Source organism: Gopherus flavomarginatus, chromosome 5 (assembly GCF_025201925.1).
Source record: "Gopherus flavomarginatus isolate rGopFla2 chromosome 5, rGopFla2.mat.asm, whole genome shotgun sequence".
Lineage (NCBI taxonomy): Eukaryota > Metazoa > Chordata > Testudines > Testudinidae > Gopherus > Gopherus flavomarginatus.
Window position 1 is genome coordinate 824,307 of NC_066621.1, and position 20,660 is coordinate 844,966.

The following is a 20,660-nucleotide window of genomic DNA, read 5'->3' on the forward strand; positions in this document are numbered from 1 at the left end:
CTGCGTCCCCTCTGACCTTGCAGCAGCTGTTGTCCGTCAATACTCCATCGATTCTCCCAGTCTACCCCCACCAGGCCACGCTGCCACCACGCACCCCTCCCCCACTGCCCCACGCTTGCCAGCCTGAGCCCCCAGCGCAGCCCCGCCCCAAACCCAGCTTCTTCCCTGGCACCCCACGCAGGGCCTCATATATCCCCCTGCCCTGCATGCCACCCCTCTCCCCTGGCACCCCCAGCAGCCCCCCATATCTCCCCCTGCCCTGTGTGCCACCCCTCTCCCCTGGTGCCCCCAGCAGGGGCCCGTATCTCCCCCTGCCCTGTGTGCCACCCCTCTCCCCTGGTGCCCCCATCAGGGGCCCGTATCTCCCCCTGCCCTGTGTGCCACCCCTCTCCCCTGGCGCCCCCAGCAGGGCCCCATATCTCCCCCTGCCCTGCGTGACACCCCTCTCCCCTGGCGCCCCCATATCCCCCCCTGCCCTGTGTGCCACCCCTCTCTCCTGGCGCCCTCAGCAGGGCCCCATATCTCCCCCTGCCCTGCGTGACACCCCTCTCCCCTGGCGTCCCCATATCTCCCCCTGCCCTGTGTGCCACCCCTCTCCCCTGGCGCCCCCATATCTCCCCCTGCCCTGTGTGCCACCCCTCTCCCCTGGCGCCCCCAGCAGGGCCCCATATCTCCCCCTGCCCTGCGTGACACCCCTCTCCCCTGGCGCCCCCATATCCCCCCCTGCCCTGTGTGCCACCCCTCTCTCCTGGCGCCCCCAGCAGGGCCCCATATCTCCCCTTGCCCTGTGTGCCACCCCTGTCCCCTGGCACCCCCAGCACCCTCCCATATCTCCCATTGTCCTGTGTGCCACCCCTCTCCCCTGGACGCCTGACAGCCCCCCATATCTCCCCCTGCCCTGTGTGCCACCCCTCTGCCCTGACAACCCCATATCTCCCCCTGCTCTGTGTGCCACCCCTCTCTCCTGGTACCCCCAGCAGCCTCCCATATCTCCCCTTGCCCTACGTGCCACCCCTCTCCCCTGGCGCCCCAGCAGCGCCCCCTGCCCTGGGTGGCAGCTCTAACCCCCGTCTGCCCCCAGGCATTGGCTGACAAGCGCCTACACGCAGTTCGCGGTGCCCTACTTCATCTACGACATCTACGCCATGTTCCTGTGCCACTGGCACAAGTACCGGGTGAAGGGGCACGAGGGCGCAGGGCCCCGCTCGCTGCGCACCGTCACCGGCGCCTTCCTGCACAAGGAGCTCCTCATGGTGCTGCACCACCTCTGCATGGTGCTGGTGTGCTTCCCCGTCTCCGTGGTGAGTGGGGCCCCCCGATCCCCGCCGGGCCCCCGATCCCCGCAGGGCCCCCCGATCCCCGCAGGGAGCTGCACCACCTCTGCATGGTGCTGGTGTGCTTCCCCGTCTCCGTGGTGAGTGGGGCCCCCCGATCCCCGCAGGGCCCCCGATCCCCGCAGGGCCCCCCGATCCCCGCAGGGAGCTGCACCACCTCTGCATGGTGCTGGTGTGCTTCCCCGTCTCCGCGGTGAGTGGGGCCCCCCGATCCCCGCCGGGCCCCCCGATCCCCGCAGGGAGCTGCACCACCTCTGCATGGTGCTGGTGTGCTTCCCCGTCCCCGCGGTGAGTGGGGCCCCCCGATCCCCATGGGGGTGTGTGCAGAGGGAAGGGGTGGACCGGGCTGCAGGATGGAAGTGTGGGGTTGGGGGAGTTAGTGCCCACGGGCTGCCTGTCACCCCCCCTTTCTCCCCAGCTGTGGCGCCAGGGGAAGGGCGATTTCTTCCTGGGCTGCATGCTGATGGCCGAGCTGAGCACCCCCTTCGTCTGCCTGGGCAAGGTGCTCATCCTGGTGAGTACCCGCCAGGGGGGCGGGGAGGCTGGACGCCTGGGTTCCGTTCCCGGCTGGAGGTAGGGGAACCCGGACGTCTGGGTTCCGTTCCCAGGCAGGGTTGCCCGGACGCCTGGGTTCCGTTCCCAGCTGGGGGCAGGGGAACCCGGACGTCTGGGTTCCGTTGCCGGTCTGGGGAGGGGCGGGGTGCCCGGACGCCTGGGTTCCATTCCTGGCCGGGGGTGCCCGGACGCCTGGGTTCCGTTCCCAGGCAGGGCTGCCCGGACGCCTGGGTTCCGTTCCCAGCTGGGGGCAGGGGAACCCAGACGTCTGGGTTCCGTTGCCGGCCGGGGGAGGGGCGGGGTGCCCGGACGCCTGGGTTCCGTTCCCAGGCAGGGCTGCCCGGACATCTGGGTTCCGTTCCCAGCTGGGGGCAGGGGAACCCAGACGTCTGGGTTCTGTTGCCGGCCGGGGGAGGGGCGGGGTGCCCGGACGCCTGAGTTCCGTTCCCAGGCAGGGTTGCCCGGACGCCTGGGTTCCGTTCCCAGCTGGGGGCAGGGGAACCCGGACGTCTGGGTTCCGTTGCCGGCCGGGGGAGGGGCGGGGTGCCCGGATGCCTGGGTCCCTCACCGCTCTGTCTCCCGCAGTACAAGCGGCAGCACACCCTGCTGCACAAGGTGAACGGGCTCCTCATGCTGGTGACCTTCTTCTGCTGCCGCATCCTGCTCTTCCCCTACATGTACTGGGCCTACGGGCGCCACGCCGGGCTGCCCCTGCACCGCGTGCCCCTCGCCCTGCCGCCCACCTGCAACCTGGGAGCCGCCCTGCTCCTGGCCCCCCAGCTCTACTGGTTCGGCCTCATCTGCCGCGGGGCCGCCCGCCTCTTCCGCCGGGCCCGGCCCAAGGACGCCACCTCTGCCGCCCTGCGCAATGGGCACGGCCCCGGGGGGCGGGCGCTGGACTGAGCCCCTGCCCTGCCGACGGGCACGGCCCGGAGGGGCGGGCGCTGGACTGAGACCCCCCCCGTGCCATGGGCACTGCCCCTGGAGCAGGCACTGGACTGAGACCTCCCCCCGTGCCATGGGCACTGCCCCGGGGCAGGCACTGGACTGAGACCCCGCCCTGCACAGCGGGCACTGGACTGAGATCCCCCGTGCCATGGGCACTGCCCCTGGAGCAGGCACTGGACTGAGACCTCCCCCCGTGCCATAGGCACTGCCCCGGGGCAGGCACTGGACTGAGACCCCGCCCTGCACAGCGGGCACTGGACTGAGATCCCCCGTGCCATGGGCACTGCCCCTGGAGCAGGCACTGGACTGAGACCTCCCCCCGTGCCATAGGCACTGCCCCGGGGCAGGCACTGGACTGAGACCTCCCCCCGTGCCATAGGCACTGCCCCTGGAGCAGGCACTGGACTGAGACCCCCTCCGTGCCATGGGCACTGCCCCGGGGCAGGCACTGGACGGAAACCTCCCAGCCTCCCTGCTCTGCACCAAGGGCGGCTGGGGGGGGCTCGCTGGCCTGAGACCCCCCCCCCGCCTGCCTGGTGCAACGGGCACAGCTGGGAGGGGTGGGCACTGCATAGGGGGCAGAGCGCCAGGGCACTGGCCACACCCCTTCCCCCGTGGTGGGCACAGGGGTGACCTGACACCCCCTGCCAGCGCCCACAGCCGCAGCTTCAATCTTTTTATGTATTTATTTATTGGGGAGCCCCCGGGAATTCTCCAGGGGCTGCAGCAGGAGGGAGTGGGGCCCCCAGTACCGCCCAGGGTGACCCCTCTGGGCAGTGCTCGGCTCAGACACCCCCCAATCACGGGGGATGAGGTGCAAATTGGGGGGTGGTTGTGCTGGGAGGCAGGGGCTTGGCCTGGAGATTGGGGGACCCCTGGGAATCTCAGGGGCTGCCCAGAGGATGGGAGGGGAGAAGCCAGACTCCACCAGCCGACAGGGTTTGGGTGGACTTGGGGACCCCCCACGCTGCCCCCCACTGTAGCAATAACCAGGCAGCGGGTGGAGAACTGACCCCGCCCCCAACCCCTCACTGAGGCAGGATGTAAATGGGGGGGGGGTTATAACCTGGGGGCTGCAAAGGATTAAAGGAGACATCATCTAATGCCAGCGCTGCCGCCTCTGGGTGATTATTGCCCCCAAACCGCCCCCTCCAAACCGCCCCCCCATCCAGCGCCTCTGGGTGATTATTGCCCCCAAACCGCCCCCAGCCAGCGCCTCTGGGTGATTATTGCCCCCAAACCGCCCCCTCCAAACCGCCCCTCCAGCCAGCGCCTCTGGGTGATTATTGCCCCCAAACCACCCCCTCCAAACCGCCCCCCAGCCAGTGCCTCTGGGTGATTATTGCCCCCAAACCGCCCCCCAGCCAGCAAATCTGGGCGATTATTGCCCCCAAACTGCCCCCCAGCCAGCGTCTCTGGGTGATTATTGCCCCCAAACCGCCCCCTCCAAACCGCCCCCCCCATCCAGCGCCTCTGGGCGATTATTGCCCCCAAACCGCCCCCTCCAAACCGCCCCCCAGCCAGCGCCTCTGGGCGATTATTGCCCCCAAACCGCCCCCTCCAAACCGCCCCCCCCATCCAGCGCCTCTGGGTGATTATTGCCCCCAAACCGCCCCCTCCAAACCGCCCCCCCCATCCAGCGCCTATGGGTGATTATTGCCCCCGAACCGCCCCCAGCCAGCGCCTCTGGGTGATTATTGCCCCCAAACCGCCCCCTCCAAACCGCCCCTCCAGCCAGCGCCTCTGGGTGATTATTACCCCCAAACCACCCCCTCCAAACCGCCCCCCAGCCAGTGCCTCTGGGTGATTATTGCCCCCAAACCGCCCCCCAGCCAGCAAATCTGGGCGATTATTGCCCCCAAACTGCCCCCCAGCCAGCGTCTCTGGGTGATTATTGCCCCCAAACCGCCCCCTCCAAACCGCCCCCCCCATCCAGCGCCTCTGGGCGATTATTGCCCCCAAACCGCCCCCCAGCCAGCGCCTCTGGGCGATTATTGCCCCCAAACCGCCCCCTCCAAACCGCCCCCCAGCCAGCGCCTCTGGGCGATTATTGCCCCCAAACCGCCCCCTCCAAACCGCCCCCCCATCCAGCGCCTCTGGGTGATTATTGCCCCCAAACCGCCCCCTCCAAACCGCCCCCCCATCCAGCGCCTCTGGGTGATTATTGCCCCCAAACCGCCCCCCAGCCAGCGCCTCTGGGTGATTATTGCCCCCAAACCGCCCCCTCCAAACCGCCTCCCCATCCAGCGCCTCTGGGTGATTATTGCCCCCAAACCGCCCCCCCCATCCAGCGCCTCTGGGTGATTATTGCCCCCAAACCGCCCCCCAGCCAGCGCCTCTGGGTGATTATTGCCCCCAAACCGCCCCCTCCAAACCGCCCCCCAGCCAGTGCCTCTGGGTGATTATTGCCCCCAAACCGCCCCCCAGCCAGCAAATCTGGGTGATTATTGCCCCCAAACTGCCCCCCAGCCAGCGTCTCTGGGTGATTATTGCCCCCAAACCGCCCCCTCCAAACCGCCCCCCCATCCAGCGCCTCTGGGCGATTATTGCCCCCAAACCGCCCCCCAGCCAGCGCCTCTGGGCGATTATTGCCCCCAAACCGCCCCCTCCAAACCGCCCCCCAGCCAGCGCCTCTGGGCGATTATTGCCCCCAAACCGTCCCCTCCAAACCGCCCCCCAGCCAGCGCCTCTGGGCGATTATTGCCCCCAAACCGCCCCCCAGCCAGCGTCTCTGGGTGATTATTGCCCCCAAACCGCCCCCCAGCCAGCACCTCTGGGTGATTATTGCCCCCAAACCGTCCCCTCCAAACCACCCCCCCAGCCAGCGCCTCTGGGTGATTATTGCCCCCAAACTGCCCCCCAGCCAGTGCCTCTGGGCAATTATTCCCCCAAACTGCCCCCTCCAACCTGCCCCCCAGCCAGCGCCTCTGGCTGATTATTGCCTCCAACCTGCCCCCCAGCCAGCGCCTCTGGGTGATTATTGCATCAAAACTGCCCCTCATCCAGTGCCTCTGGGCGATTATTGCCCCCAAACTGCCCCCTCCAAGCGCCCCCTCCAAACTGCCCCCCAGCCAGCGCCTCTGGGTGATTATTGCCTCCAGACCGCCCCCCAGCCAGTGCCTTTGGGCGATTATTGACCCCAAACCACCCCCTCCAAACCGCCCCCCAGCCAGCGCCTCTGGGCAATTATTGCCCCCAAACCGCCCCCCAGCCAGCACCTCTGGGTGATTATTGCCTCCAAACCGCCCCCCATCCAGCGCCTCTGGGTGATTATTGCCCCCCAAACCACCCCCCAGCCAGCGCCTCTGGATGATTATTGCCCCCAAACCACCCCCCAGCCAGCGCCTCTGGGTGATTATTGCCTCCAAACCGCCCCCCAGCCAGCACCTCTGGGGGATTATTGCCTCCAAACTGCCCCCCAGCCAGCGCCTCTGGGTTATTATTGCCCCCTAACCACCCCCCGGCCAGCACCTCTGGGTGATTATTGCCTCCAAACTGACGCCATCAACGGCCCCCCAGTCAGCACCTCTGGGTGATTATTGCCCCCAAACCGCCCCCCAGCCAGTGCCTCTGGGCAATTATTGCCTCCAAACTGACTCCCCCCAACAGCCCCCCAGCCAGCACCTCTGGGTGATTATTGCCCCCAACCCCCCCCCAAATCTCCCCCAGCTGCCGCCTCTGGGTGATTATTGCCCCCCTAGCCAGCACCTGCGGGTGACTGTTAACTGCCTCCCCCATGGTGCCAGGCATTGGGATGCCATGACGATGCAGCTTATTGGGGGGCACAGCTGAATCCCGACGTCCCACAGCCCCTAAGAGAGAACAAGGAGGGGTCACTGCAGTGCTCCACGGGAGTGGGGGGAGGCCCGGGAAGGGGACCCAGGCGTCCGGGGGAGCCACCTACATCGTGCTGAAGATCTGGTAGAGGAAGAAGAGCAGGGGCAGCAAGACGGATCCAAGCAGGGTGTGGTGCAGGAGTCGGGGGAGGGGATCTGGTGGGGAGCAAAAAGGCCAATGTGGGGGACAGAGAGGGAGCAAACCCTCCCCCCAAGCCTCTGCCATGGGCCGAGTGTGACCTCCATAGCCCCTCCCGAACCACTGCTGGGGCAGAGCTAGGGGGTGCAGGGGCTGTGGGTCGGGAGCGAGCAGCACCAGCAGGGCGGGGGGGGAGGGGCAGGACGGTGCAGGTTGGGAGTGGGGGTCACCGGTGGAGCGGGGGGGGCAGGGGCTGTGGGTCAGGAGCAGGGGGCACCGGCAGAGCTGGGGGGGCAGGTTCTGTGGGTCGGGAGCAGGGGGAGGTAGTCTGGGGCGGGGGCAGGACTGGGGGGCGCTGTGTCTGGCTGGGCTCCCAGGGGAGACGCTCTGGTACATCAAGGCCAGGACTCTACTGCTCCCCTGCAGGACGGGTTAATTTCCACCTTCTTTGGTGCTCACTAAGGGGGCTGCGCCACAGGATGACGGGGGCTGGTGCTGGGGGGTGGCCCAGGGAGCCATTCTGGGTGGGGCCCAGCAGGAGGGGCTGGTGCCAGGGGGCTGGCCTGGGGAGCCATTCGGGGGGAGTATGACATCACAGTGCCCACCAAGGTCTGAGCCCGCCCCAGTGAGCCACGCCGCACCACGTCGGCTGCCATCTTTATTGCAGAGTGTAAGGCCCAGTGGGGGGCAGGGCCCTCAGGCATGGGGCCCCGGAGGGGGCCTGGGCAGGATGCCCAGCAGCCCCCCCGCCGTGGAGAAGAGGTTGATGGGGGAGGAGCCATCCGTGATGAGGGCCGACTGGAGGCCCAGGCCCTTCAGCAACTTCACCTGGGGGGAGCGGGAAGGTGGTGAGTGAGTGACTGACTGGGCCCCACCCCAGCCCCTCCCCCATCCCTGTAAGCTCCACCCCTCCTGGGCCCCACCCCCAGACCTCTCCGGCCTCTCCCCCACCCACTCCATCCCTCCAACAAGCCCCACCCTCCCTGTCCCCACATGCTCTAAGCCCCGCCCTGCCAACGCCATCCCTACAGCAAGCCCCGCCCCCACATGCTCTAAGCCCCGCCCCTGCCCACCTGCAGCTCCGGCCCGGCCAGCGCAATGTCCCGCAGGGTCTCGGGCCCGATGGCTTCCGTCACCCGCTGGAACTTCTGCACCTCCACCTCGGCCAGGAGCTGGGCCCGCGCCGCCTCCTGCTCGCCCTGCGCCCGGGCGAAGCGCAGCTCCTGCTCCCGCGCCTGGCCCAGCCGGGCCAGCTCCGACTCCTGCGCCGCGGGGGGGCGGGGTTAGGGGGCAGCTCCACTGCTCCCCCGGGGCCTTCCTGCCGGGCCACGCCCCTCCCCAGAGCCCCCACTCCTGCCAGGCCAGGCCCCCATGACTCCTTCTGCCCACCCCTGTGGGCCATGCCCCTCCCCAGAGCCCCCACTCCTGCCAGGCCAGGCCCCCATGACTCCTTCTGCCCACCCCTGTGGGCCATGCCCCTCCCACTGCCCAGAGCCACCCCTGTGGGCCATGCCCCTCCCCAGACTCCCCACCAGGACCCTGTGGGCCACGCCCCTTTCCCAGCATCCCCCCCCCACTTCCCGGGCCATGCCCCTCCTCAGAGCCCCCACCCCAACCCTGTGGGCCATGCCCCTCCCCAGAGCCCCTCCCACTGCCCAGAGCCACCCCTGTGGGCCACGCCCCTCCCCAGAGCCCCCCACTCCTGCCAGGCCAGGCCCCCATGACTCCTTCTGCCCACACCTGTGGGCCATGCCCCTCCCCAGAGTCCCCCACTGCCCTGGGCCACGCCCCCTCCCCAGGGTCCCCCACCAGCCCCATCTACTCACCGTCTCAATGGCGGCTGCCTCCGCCTTCAGCTTGGCCTGTTCCACAGCCGCCTCGCCCGCGATCCGCGCCGCCTCCGCCTTGGACTGGGCCTCGGCTCGTGCCGCACCGGCGCTCTCCACTGCCGTGCTGGGGGCGAGGCCAGATGAGGTCACAGACCCCGTACGCCCCCCAGGTCTCCCGGAGCCGTCCAGCCACTGATCCCCCAATCCCGCCCCCTGATGCCCCGATCCCGCCCTTCGATTCTCCCCAATCCTGCCCCTGGCCACCAAGCCCCCTGCCCCCCCCCAATCCCACCCCTGGAATTCCCCGATGCCCCAATCTCAACCCTGGACTCCCCCCAATCCCTCCCCTGGCCACAGACTCCCGCTGATCCTGCCCCCGGCCCTGCCCTGGGCCACTCGAAGCCTCCCAGTGGCCACTTCTCCACCAATCCTGCCCCTGGACTCTCCCCAATGCCCCTATCCTGTCTCCGGACTCCCCCGATCCCACCACCAGCCACCGACCTCCCCCCAACCCCAGCCACTGACCCCCCCGACACCCTGCCCCTGCCCCCAGCCACAGACTTCCCCCAGATCCTGTCAATTGCCACTGAGCCCCCCGCGACACCCCGATTCTGCCCCCGGTCTCCCCCGCCACCCCGATCCCACCAGCTCCCTCCCCTGGCAGCTGGACTTCCTTCCTCCGACCCCCCCATCCCCTCCCCCGGTTCCCCCAACCTCAGTGCCTCCAGCTCCAGCAGCTCCTTCCGGGCCCGCTCGGCCTCCGCCTGGTCCAGGATTTTCTGCCGCTCCAGCCGCCCCCGGGCCTCCTGTTCCAGCCGCTCAGCCTCGTGCCTGCGGGAGACGGGCTGGGGTGAGGGGGGCTGGGGGGCAGGGCTGGGGCAGGAGCCAGCCCCTGGGGAGCCCATACCTGGCAGCCGCCTCCTGGGAGTTGGTGGTGATCTCGATGGCCAGCTGGACACTCCTCTGCAGCGCGTCCCGCGTGCGCTGGTCCACCGGCTCCACGCTCTGGATGTCCACACTGCTCACCACCAGCCCGTTCTGGGGAAAGCGCAGGCAGCTGCGCACCTGCAGCTCCGCGTCGAAGCCGAACACGGCCGAGCAGATGATCCGGTTCGAGTTCTGGGGACGGGGCAGATCGTGGGGCGCTGGGGGGAGCATCCCAGAACCCCCACATTCACCTGCAGCCAGCCTGGCAGGAACCATCCCGGGAACTGCAGACCCATGGGGAAGTGGCAGACAGGGGCCCAGTTCCAGGTTGCACCCCAGGGAGTTCGGGGCATGGGCACCCAGGGCTGTGCTGGGAGGAGGCAGGCCTGGGGGCTAGGGAAGGCGTGGGGGGCACTGGGAGCATGCAGGGAGGCTGGCAGGGGGTGCATGGGGGCCCCCTATACCTTGTGGAAGTCGTCGAAGCTGACGGAGGCCACGGCCCCGCGGATGCGGGAGGCCAGCGCTTTGCAGGCATCTCCCACGAAGTCCGGGACGCTGAAGAGCCGGGAGAGTGCTGGGGGGTCGGGGGGCGACGGCACCTCGAAGTGCCTGGGAGGGGACAGGGCAGTTGAAGGGTTGGGGACCAGGCCTCCCCGGTCCCCCTCCCTGCAACCCCCACATCCCGCCTGGGCAGAGGGCACTGAAGGGCCAGTGCTGGGCTCAGCCTGGAGACCCCGAGCTTGGGCCAGCGCCTGACAGGGCCTGTGACACCTCCCTGCTGCCCCCCCCAGCCCCTCACCAGTTGTAGGCCAGCTGGAGCTGCAGCCGGGCGTGGTCGGCCGTCTCGATGGTGACGATGTCGGTGCAGAAGTCGGGGCCCAGCAGCAGGCAGAGCGAGCGGCGGCTGTGGGGAGTCTTGGGCCGCCCCCCCGACAAGCTGAGCACCGTGAACTGCTCGTCCGGGCCCAGCAGAATCAGCTCTGGGCCCAGCACCACCCTGCGGGGGAGGGGAACGTGAGCCCCACATGCTGGGGGAGGGAGCTCCAGGACCCCCCCCAGCCATGAGCTGCATCCAGTCCCTGCCCCCGCTCACCTGGCCTGCCGCTCCCGATAGTCATACACCTGCACAGCCGCGTTGTGGGGCACCCGGTAACTCACCACCCATGTCTTGTCACGGGGAGGCCCCTCGCCTCCCCCGGGGGGGGCCCCAGAGCGGTCAGCCACGGGGTCCCAGCCCGAGGACAGCAGGGCCTCCACCTTGGGGGGCAGATCCTTCTCCCAGAGCTCCTCGTCCTCCGTCAGCATGTAGGTGTGACCGATCACCGCCCGCACCTGGGGATGGGGGGAGTCAATGGGGGGGCAGGGTTATGGGGTACTTGGGAGCAGTGGGGGCCAGGGATACGGGACACGGGGGCAGGCCGGGGGGCAGGGATTGGGGTATTTGGGGGTCAGTGGGGGGCAGGGATACAGGACACAGGGGCAGGCTGGGAGGCAGGGATATGGGGAACCGCTTACCTTGCCTGTCTTGATGTCCCGCACATAGATCCCCTCGTTCTCACCCAGGGGGGTGGCACGGCGCCGCTCCAGCACCTCCACCTCTGCCGGCGGCACGTACTCCAGGGGCCCCCGGATGAGCCAGCGATCGCCCGGCTTCCGCTGCAGTTCACCGCCGTCCTGTGGGTGCCAGGGACCCCAATGCTCCTCACTCCCGACCCGCAGCCCCCTGCCAGCCCAGCCCTGCCCCCACCCCAGCTCTGCCGGTGCCCCTCACTCCCGACCCGCAGCCCCTGCCAGCCCAGCCCTAGGCCCCCCCAGCTCTGCCGGTGCCCCTCACTCCCGCCCCGCAGCCCCTTCCAGCCCAGCCCTGCCCCCACCCCAGCTCTGCTGGTGCCCCTCACTCCCGACCCGCAGCCCCTGCCAGCCCAGCCCTGCCCCCCCAGCTCTGCTGGTGCCCCTCGCTCCCGCCCCGCAGCCCCTGCCAGCCCCGCCCTGCCCCCTCCAGCTCTGCAGGTGCCCCTTACTCCTGACCCGCAGCCCCTGCCAGCCCAGCCCTGCCCCCTGCAGCTCTGCTGGTGCCCCTCGCTCCCGCCCCGCAGCCCCTGCCAGCCCCGCCCTGCCCCCTCCAGCTCTGCAGGTGCCCCTTACTCCCGCCCCGCAGCCCCTGCTAGCCCCGCCCTGCCCCCTCCAGCTCTGCCAGTTCCCCTCACTCCCGATCCACAGCCCCTGCCAGTCCAGCCCTGGGCTCTCCTCACCTCATTCGAGTCCTCCAGCTTGCTCAGTGCCCGCAACAGCAGCCCTTCATCCTCCGAGAGGATGTAGATGTCCTGGATCCCCTCCTTCAGAGACTCCCCTGGCTGAAGGAAGAATGACTTCTCGCCCTGGAGCAATGAATGGGGATTGGGGGGGCTCCGTGAGAATCCACAGTACCCAAGAAATATGGGGCTGGTGTGTGGGCATATAGTCTAGGTAATATGGTAATATTTCCTGTGCATATAAACTAGAAAACATGGCAATCCCATGCCTCAGTGAATATTTTATTCCTTTTCCCACTTATTGTGAAGAAAGAAGGCAACACCTGCCCAGATAGTCTGAAAAATACGGTTAGACAACCCGACTCCAAGATGAGGAGCTTCTTTTTCTATTATTCTACATATAGCCTAGAAAATACAGTGATCCCTTTTCTAGTCTAGGAAATACGGTAAGCCCCCTTCCACAATGGCCTTGTCAACCATTACCTTTAAAGTGGAAATACAGTAACCATCTGCTCCTATACTCTGGGTAATACGGTGCCCTCCCCCCACCTCCCCCCACCCCAGCTGTAGCTGCTCCTAGGACCTGGCAATAGACATTCCCCCTCCATCTATAACTGCAGCTATAATCTGGTATATACGGTAGCTGGTCTATCCCCAGCCCTCTCTGTATTTCTGCTAAACATCCTGGCAGCACCTTAGACACTGGCAAACCGGAGAGTGTCTGCGGCCAGGAATAAACAGACACAAGCCAGCGGGAGCCACCGCAGCCTCCCAGAGCGAAACCACAAACCTGCAGCCAGCGCCTGGGGAACTGGACGCAGCCTGGGAGCGATGGGCCCTTACGCCAAGTACAACCACCTCCCCGTCCCCCCTCGCCTGCCTCAACTTCCTGCCAGCTGCTGCAGACGGGCCAATCCCGTTCCCACCCCGAAGAGTTTCTTTTCTCTGCCTGCTAACGGCCCCGACTGACCCCTTGGTCACAGTGTGTGTGGAGCAACTGCCACTGTTTCGTGTGTGTGTGTGTGTCTCTCTCTCTCTCTTCCAGCTGCACGTGCCACTCCATGCACCCGATGCAGCAGGACGCAGCCCGCGGCCGCTCGTGCCCAAATCCACCTGTGAGTCTCTCAGGTGCCACAAGGACGCCTGCTCTTTTTGCGGATACAGACTAACACAGTGGCTACTCTGAAACCTTGAAACCTTTACTTCTAATAATTACGGTAGACGCAGCCATTCTGGGCCCCATTCGGTTACCGTACTTACTCGGATACAGGAGGCTACAAGAAAGAGGTAATTAGTAGGGTAACTATGACATCCCATAGAGGCACATTATTACCATAATTACTAGCATAAATGTGCCCCACAGCTATACATCGAGGTACTGTAGTTATGTCAGATAAACAACACTACTGTATATGTTAGAATAAACATGTATAAATGATATTTGTCAGGTCTCAGCGGGGCAGCCGTGTTAGTCTGGATCTGTAAAAGCGGCACAGGGTCCCGTGGCACCTTAGAGACTAACAGACGTCTTGGAGAAGGAGCTTTCGTGCCTCCGACGCGCTGGGGATTCACCCACCAAAGCTCACGCTCCAAGACCTCTGTTAGTCTCTAAGGCGTCACAGGACTCTGCAAACAATATTTGGTTCCCCAGCGTCAGTGGTCCCCAACCTTTTCCGCAGGGCGGGCGCTGGACAACCAGCCGATGACCGTGGCCACCGGACACGCAGCCGCCGAACTTGGGCAGGATTTCAGTGGTGGCACTTCTTGGCGGCTGCTCTTCTGGTGGCCATGGTGCCCGCGGGCGCCGCGCTGGGACCCTGCCTTTCATACTAGGCTAAACATGCCCCTACAAGATAGTTACCATATATAAGGGTGTAAATGCACCCAACGGGAGACACATCATTACTGTAAAAGCAGCAAAGAATCCTGTGGCACCTTATAGATTAACAGACGTTTTGGAGCATGAGCTTTCGTGGGTGAATACCCACTTCCTCAGATGCATGTAATGGAAATTTCCAGGGGCAGGTATATATATGCAGGCAAGCAAGCTAGAGATAACGAAGTCAGTTCAATCAGGGAGGATGAGGCCCTGTTCTAGCAGTTGAGGTGTGAAAACCAAGAGAGGACAGGGCTAGAACAGGGCCTCATCCTCCCTGATTGAACTGACCTCGTTATCTCTAGCTTGCTTGCTAGCATATATATACCTGCCCCTGGAAATTTCCATACATGCATAGGAGCAAGTGGGTATTCACCCACGAAAGCTCATGCTCCAAAACGTCTGTTAGTCTATAAGGTGCCACAGGATTCTTTGCTGCTTCTACAGATCCAGACTAACACGGCTACCCCTCTGATCATTACCGTAGTTACTGACACGAGCGCCCCCCAACATAATATGCACTAGCATAAATATTCCTCATGAGACAGTTGTACCATATTTACTAGAATATAAGTGACCCTTCAATCTAAAGTGCTGCTGTGCTGACTGGAATACACATGCCCCACAGCACTACCACATTTAGTGGAATAAATGTGCCCCAGGAGCTACCCAGACGCAGCACCTGCACATACACACAGTACTACAAGTGCTACCGTATTCCCTACAGTAACCATGCCCCGAGTTTACACCAGTACCATATTGTCGGGTACACACATGGCCGCTATACCTTGATCACCTTCTCCTGGCCCAGCTGGGGCTTGCCGTCGGGCCCCACGGGGTCGCACACCACGCAGTACTGGCGGCTGCTCAGCGTGGTGATGTCCACAATGCCCACCACCTCCTCGTAGACATCGGGGATGTAGGCCTCGCTCTGCGCCAGCGTCACCAGCCACTCCTCCCCCGTCCGGCGCACCGTGTCCTGCGGGTCCCGGAAGGTCTTGGTGGCGCGGAGATGCAGCGCCCTCTACGGGGGAAAGGTGAACACGGCCATCGACACAGGGGGAGCCGAGTCCTGGCTATTCCCTCCTTCCCCAAGGACCCCCGACTCCGCTCCCATGTCCACCTACTCTCCGCTGCCCCAGATCCCCCTCTTCCCCACGGTCCCCCACATCTTCTCCTTGTCCATGGGGTCGACTCCACACTACTCCTTCCCCCTAGCTCACATCCAGCTTCCCCCATTTTCCTCCCTCCAGGACCAGATCCATTTCACACTCTCCCAGTCCCTCCCGACCCCGGACTCTCCCATCCCCTCCACTCCCAGCCAGCTCCCTTCCCCCTACCACTTCCCTTAGGGGTGGGGGTCCTGCCCCCTCACCTCACAGCAAGGGAGCTCCTCTCCTGGGTTGGATACTCAGCCCCACCCTGTCCTGCCCACCCCAGCACCCCCCACCCCAGTGCAGATCACAAACATCCACCCATCCACACACACACACCAGGTGCAGATCAGCCCCCTACACACGCGGTGCAGATCACAAACACACCCGGTGCAGATCCCACCCCCACCCGGTGCAGATCGCACACTCATCCACACCCCCACCTGGTGCAGATCGCAAACACACAAACTCACCTACACAGCGCAGATCACACACACTCACACCCACACACACCCGGTGCAGATTGCACACCCACACACATCTGGTACAGATTGCACGCACACCCACACCTGGTGCAGACCACACATCCACACACACGGTGCAGATCGCGCTTACACACCCACCCATCCACATACACACAGACACAGTGCAGATCGCACACACACACCCACACAGAGCCTGGTGCAGATCTCACACACACACACACACGGTACAGATCACACACCCACACTCAGTGCAGATCGCGCGCGCACACACACACACACACCCCGAGCCTGGTGCAGATCGCGCACACACACAAACAATCACACACCCCCCATCCCCACACACACGGTGCAGGTACGCTCACACACACACACACACACACACCCAGTGCAGATCACACACCGACACCCACACCGAGCCTGGTGCAGATCGCGCACACACAAACACATACCCACACGTGGTGCAGATCTCACACACACCCAGCCAGTGCAGATCGCACCCACACCCACACGGTGCAGATCGCATCCACACCCACGCCGAGCCTGGTCCAGATCACACACCCACACACACCCCCACACCCGGTGCAGATCGCGCGCGCACACACACACACACACAGGCTGGTGCAGATCACACACGCACACAAACACACACCCACACACGGTGCAGATCGCACACACACACACAGAGCCTGGTGCAGACCGCACACCCACATAAACACACACCCACACTCGGTGCACATCGCACACCCACACCCACAGGGTGCAGATCACACACCCACACCTACATCCACAGGGTGCAGATCACCCACCCACACAAACACCCACCCACACCCAGTGCAGTTCGTGCGCGCACACACACACACACAGGGTGCAGATCACACACCCACACAAACACACACACACGGAGCAGATCGCACACCAACTGCCACCAGCACCCCTTGCCCACCTGCCCACCCCCCTCCTCACCTTCTCTGTCAGCACAAAAGCATCCACAATGTCAACCACCTCCTCAAATACGCCAGGGAGATAGGCCCCTACTCGCTTCACCAGCCACTCCTCACCTGGGGGAGAGACACATGGCTACCCATGGGGACTGAGGGGCATGGGAGAGCGGCGGGGGGGGTGGGGAGGGCTGCGGGTCGGGCGTGAGGGGCACCGGCAGAGCTGGGGGGGGGCAGGGCTGGGCTAGCAGGGGCTGTGGGTAGGGAGTGAGGAGCACCGGCAGAGCTGGGGGGGGCCAGGGCTGGGCTAGCAGGGGCTGCAGGTCGGGAGTGAGGGGCACCGGCAGAGCTGGGGGGAAGAGGGGCACAGGCCTGAGCTAGGAGGGGGCTGCGGGACGGGAGTGAGGGGCACCGGTGGGGCAGAGATGAGGGGATATGGGGGGCGTGGGGTGGGAGAGAGGGGTGCCAGCAGCACTGGGGGGCCCAGGGCTGGGGGTCAGGAGTGAGGGGCGCTGGGTGAGGGGTGCCGGCAGCGCGGGGGGGGGTCAGGGCTGCAGGGCGGGAGTTAGGGGCGCGGGTAGCACAGGGGGGTCCAGGGCTGCCAGTGAGGGGCGCCGGACAGGAGTGAGGAGCGCCAGTGGGGCAGGGCTGGGGGGATCTGGGGACCGCGCGGTGCCAGCGCGGGGTGCCGGCAGCGCGGGGGGGCACCAGTGAGGGGTGACGGCAGCATGGGGGGACCCGGGGCTGGGGGTCAGGAGTGAGGGGCACCAGCGAGGGGTGCCGGCAGCATGGGGGGGCACCAGCGAGGGGTGACAGCAGTGTGGGGGGGCGCCAGCGAGGAGTGCCGGCAGCACGGGGGGACCCGGGGTGCCAGCGAGGGGTGCCGGCAGCACGGGGGGGCGCCAGCGAGGGGTGCCGGCAGCACGAGGGGACCTGGGGCTGGGGGTCAGGAGTGAGGGGCACCAGCGAGGGGTGCCGGCAGCATGGGGGGGCACCAGCGAGGGGTGACAGCAGCGTGGGGGGGCGCCAGCGAGGGGTGACAGCAGCGTGGGGGGGCGCCAGCGAGGGGTGGCGGCAGCACGGGGGGGCGCCAGCGAGGGGTGGCGGCAGCACGGGGGAACCGGGGGCGCCAGCGAGGGGTGACGGCAGCGTGGGGAGGCGCCAGCGAGGGGTGACGGCAGCACGGGGGGGCGCCAGCGAGGGGTGGCGGCAGCACGGGGGGGCGCCAGCGAGGGGTGGCGGCAGCACGGGGGAACCCGGGGCTGGGGGTCAGGAGTGAGGGGCACCAGCGAGGGGTGCCGGCAGCATAGGGGGGCACCAGCGAGGGGTGACAGCAGCGTGGGGGGGGCGCCAGCGAGGGATGGCGGCAGCATGGGGGGGCGCCAGCGAGGGGTGGCGGCAGCACGGGGGAACCCAGGGTGCCAGCGAGGGGTGCCGGCAGCACGGGCGGTACCTGTGACCCGCCGGGTCCCCTCTCGGTCTGTACACTCCTTGCGGGCCCGGAGGCGGATGGCCTGGTTGTGCCGGATGACGGTCGCCTGGCTGATTTCCACCACCTCCACCTCGGTGCGCGGGATGTAGGTGCCTGCGGGAGGCTGGCATTAGCCGCGGGAGCCCAGCTGGCCCGGCTCGCCCAGCCCCCGGCCCAGCCCACTCACCTGGCCCCTCGAAGAGGAATTCATCCCCAGCCACGAACTTCTCCCCCTGATCGTCCTCGAAATCCAGCAGGGCCTTGAGGTGCAGCGCGGTGTCAGGCAGCACCACCTGCAGGGCCGTGATCCCCTGCAGGGAGAGGGGGGGTCATGGCGTGGCCCGGGGGTGCGGGCGCCGGGCCGGGCCGGGCTGGGGGCTGGGCGTTACCTGCTGGATCTCCTCCCCCGGGTAGAGGGGGAAGGGGGGCTGGCTGAGCCGGATCTCCAGGTCCGCGTGCCGCAGCAGTGCCTGCCCCGAGGCATCGAACTGCACCCCGGCGCCTGACGCCCGCACCACAGGGTTCCGCACCGCGCAGTAGTGCCGGGGGGGCACCATCACCATCTTGGCCGGGGGGAAGATGACTCTGCGGGGCGGGGGGAAACACATCACGGGGGTGCTGGGAACCGAGCCTGTGACCCCCCAGCATCCCCTAACCCCGCCCTGTCCCAAGCAGCACAACCCCTCTCCCCCAGCTCCGGCGCCCCTCACCGCTCATTGTCCTGGCGGATGTAGGTTTGCGGCCCCACCTCCACGCGGGTCACGTTGGAGTTCTGGTCCAGCACGTGGATGTAGTGGTGTGGGGGGATGCGGATGATGGACTCCTCGGCCATGTCGGCTGGGGGGGGGGGCAAAGTGGGGAGTTAGCAGGCCCTGGATCAGCCCCAACCCAGCCCCCACTCCCAGCGCAAACAGAGCAACTGGCCCAGCCGCGTTCCCAGAACCCTCTGCACCAGGGCTGTGCCCGCGGCTCTCTGCCAGCCCCATCCCATGGCCCCGGGCACCCACACTAGGACTCCCCGCCCCCTCGAGGAATTTCCCCTCCAGCCAAACCGCCCATGTTACAGCCCTAATCCCAGCGCAAACAGAGCGACCGGCCCAGCCGCATTCCCAGAACCCTGTGCAGCTGAGCCGCGCCCGTGCCAGGACCAACCCCCCCGTTCCACGTCCGGGGCACCGGCGCCAGGACCGACCCCCCGGTTCCACGTCCGGGGCACCGGCGCCAGGACCGACCCCCCGGTTCCACGTCCGGGGCACCGGCGCCAGGACCGACCCCCCGGTTCCACGTCCGGGGCACCGGCGCCAGGACCGACCCCCCGGTTCCACGCCCGGGGCACCGGCGCCAGGACCGACCCCCCCGTTCCACGCCCGGGGCACCGGCGCCAGGACCGAACCCCCCGTTCCACGCCCGGGGCACCGGCGCCGGGACCGACCCCCCCGTTCCACGCCTGGGGCACCGGCGCCGGGACCGACCCCCCCGTTCCACGTCTGGGGCACAGGCGCCGGGACCGACCCCCCGGTTCCAGGTCCGGGGCACCGGCGCCAGGACTGACCCCCTTGTTCCACGTCCGGGGCACCGGCGCCAGGACCGACCCCCCATCCTGCGCACGGGGCACTGGCGCCAGGACCGACCCCCCCGTTCCACGTCTGGGGCACCGGCGCCAGGACCGACCCCCCGGTTCCACGTCTGGGGCACAGGCGCCAGGACCGACCCCCCCGTTCCACGTCTGGGGCACCGGCGCCAGGACCGACCCCCCATCCTGCGCACGGGGCACCGGCGCCAGGACCGACCCCCCCGTTCCACACCTGGGGCACCGGCGCCAGGACCGACCCCCCCTTTCCATGCTGGGGGCCCCTGTGCCAGGGCTGCCCTCTTCCCCATTCTGTGACCCTGGGCACCCGCACCAGGATCCCCCTCCAAGAGAATTTCCTCCTTGGCCACCACCCTCCCACTTTACAGCCCTAATCCCAGCACAAACAGCGCAACCAACGCCCAGCCCTGTTCCCAGAACCCTGTGCACCAATGCCCTGCCCGCGCCAGCACCGACCCCCACATCCCGCGCCCGGGGTGCCCGCGCCAGCACCGACCCCCACATCCCGCGCCCGGGGTGCCCGTGCCAGTACCGACCCCCACATCCCGCGCCCGGGGTGCCCGCGCCAGCACCGAACCCCCATCCCGCGCCAGCACCGACCCCCACATCCCGCGCCCGGGGTGCCCGCGCCAGCACCAACCCCCACATCCCGCGCCCGGGGTGCCCGCGCCAGCACCGACCCCCCCATCCCGCGCCCGGGGTGCCCGCGCCAGCACCGACCCCCCCATCCCGCGCCAGCACCAACCCCCACATCCCGCGCCCGGGGCGCCCGTGCCAGCACCAACCCCCCCATCCCGCGCCAGCACCGACCCCCCCCCATCCCGCGCCAGCCCCGACCCCCCCATCCGGTGCCCGGGGCGCCCGCGCCAGGACCCGCCCCGCACCCAACGCTCTAGTGCCAGGATTCCCCCCGCCCAGGGGTGACTCAGGATTGCGGGGGGGGGTTGGGGGCAATCCCCGGCCCTGACCCCAGAGCCCCCCTCGCTGCGCTCCCCTCCCCCACCCGCAGAGACACACACCGACCAGCTGCTTCCCGCAGGGCCCAGCCGGGACTGAGCCGGACCCGCCCCGGGCTGGGAGGGACCCGCTTAAAGGGGCAACGGAGCCACCCCCCCCGTCCGGGGCCGGTGGGCCCCCCTTCCCGTCACAGCCCCCCCCGTCCTGGGCCCCCCCTTCCCGTCACAGCCCCCCCCGTCCTGGGCCCCCCTTCCCGTCACAGCCCCCCCCGTCCTGGGCCCCCCTTCCCGTCACAGCCCCCCCCGTCCTGGGCCCCCCCTTCCCGTCACGCTCCCCCAGTCCTCGAGTGGGAGGGGCTAGGAAGGCGG

At 67.3% G+C, this 20,660-nt stretch overlaps 2 protein-coding genes across 6 annotated transcripts in view; one reads left to right on the forward strand and one right to left on the reverse strand.

Annotated features, from left to right (window-relative positions):
• TLCD3B (TLC domain containing 3B) overlaps positions 1 to 2,947 on the forward strand; it is a 41,121-nt gene extending 38,174 nt beyond the window's left edge. For all 3 annotated transcript variants that reach the window (XM_050952403.1, XM_050952404.1, XM_050952402.1), the window contains 3 exons: positions 1,082 to 1,301; positions 1,753 to 1,848; positions 2,475 to 2,947. In XM_050952403.1, coding sequence (XP_050808360.1) covers positions 1,082 to 1,301; positions 1,753 to 1,848; positions 2,475 to 2,792 — 634 coding nt within the window. In that variant the 3' untranslated portion in view covers positions 2,793 to 2,947. The remainder of the gene's footprint in view (positions 1 to 1,081; positions 1,302 to 1,752; positions 1,849 to 2,474) is intronic.
• A 4,510-nt stretch (positions 2,948 to 7,457) lies between these two features.
• Positions 7,458 to 20,469, reverse strand: MVP (major vault protein). 3 transcript variants are annotated; one of them, XM_050952348.1, is made up of 17 exons: positions 20,355 to 20,469; positions 18,455 to 18,581; positions 18,134 to 18,329; positions 17,932 to 18,055; positions 17,727 to 17,858; positions 16,299 to 16,393; positions 14,484 to 14,720; positions 11,821 to 11,946; positions 11,084 to 11,242; positions 10,662 to 10,900; positions 10,368 to 10,565; positions 10,033 to 10,177; positions 9,549 to 9,760; positions 9,356 to 9,472; positions 8,639 to 8,765; positions 7,886 to 8,074; positions 7,458 to 7,640 (listed from the first exon to the last, which is right to left on the reverse strand). In XM_050952348.1, exons 2-17 carry the CDS (start codon positions 18,574 to 18,576, stop codon positions 7,509 to 7,511), a joined length of 2,550 nt encoding a protein of 849 aa, XP_050808305.1. In that variant the 5' UTR covers positions 18,577 to 18,581; positions 20,355 to 20,469; the 3' UTR covers positions 7,458 to 7,508. The 3 variants fall into 3 exon arrangements, with proteins under 3 accessions (XP_050808305.1, XP_050808304.1, XP_050808303.1); XM_050952347.1 differs by lacking the exon at positions 7,886 to 8,074 and having other exon boundaries at positions 20,355 to 20,444; XM_050952346.1 differs by lacking the exon at positions 20,355 to 20,469 and having other exon boundaries at positions 18,134 to 18,307; positions 18,455 to 18,548.
• Positions 20,470 to 20,660: the final 191 nt, after the last annotated feature.

Excerpts from the sequence above, each read along its gene's own strand:
- MVP (XM_050952348.1), bottom strand. The coding sequence starts at position 18,576 with ATGGCCGAGGAGTCCATCATCCGCATCCCCCCACACCACTACATCCAC. Across the intron at positions 17,859-17,931 it reads ATTCCTCTTCGAGGGGCCAG|GCACCTACATCCCGCGCACC; the intron begins GTGAGTGGGCTG and ends AGCCTCCCGCAG. Across the intron at positions 10,901-11,083 it reads GGGACATCAAGACAGGCAAG|GTGCGGGCGGTGATCGGTCA; the intron begins GTAAGCGGTTCC and ends CCCCATCCCCAG.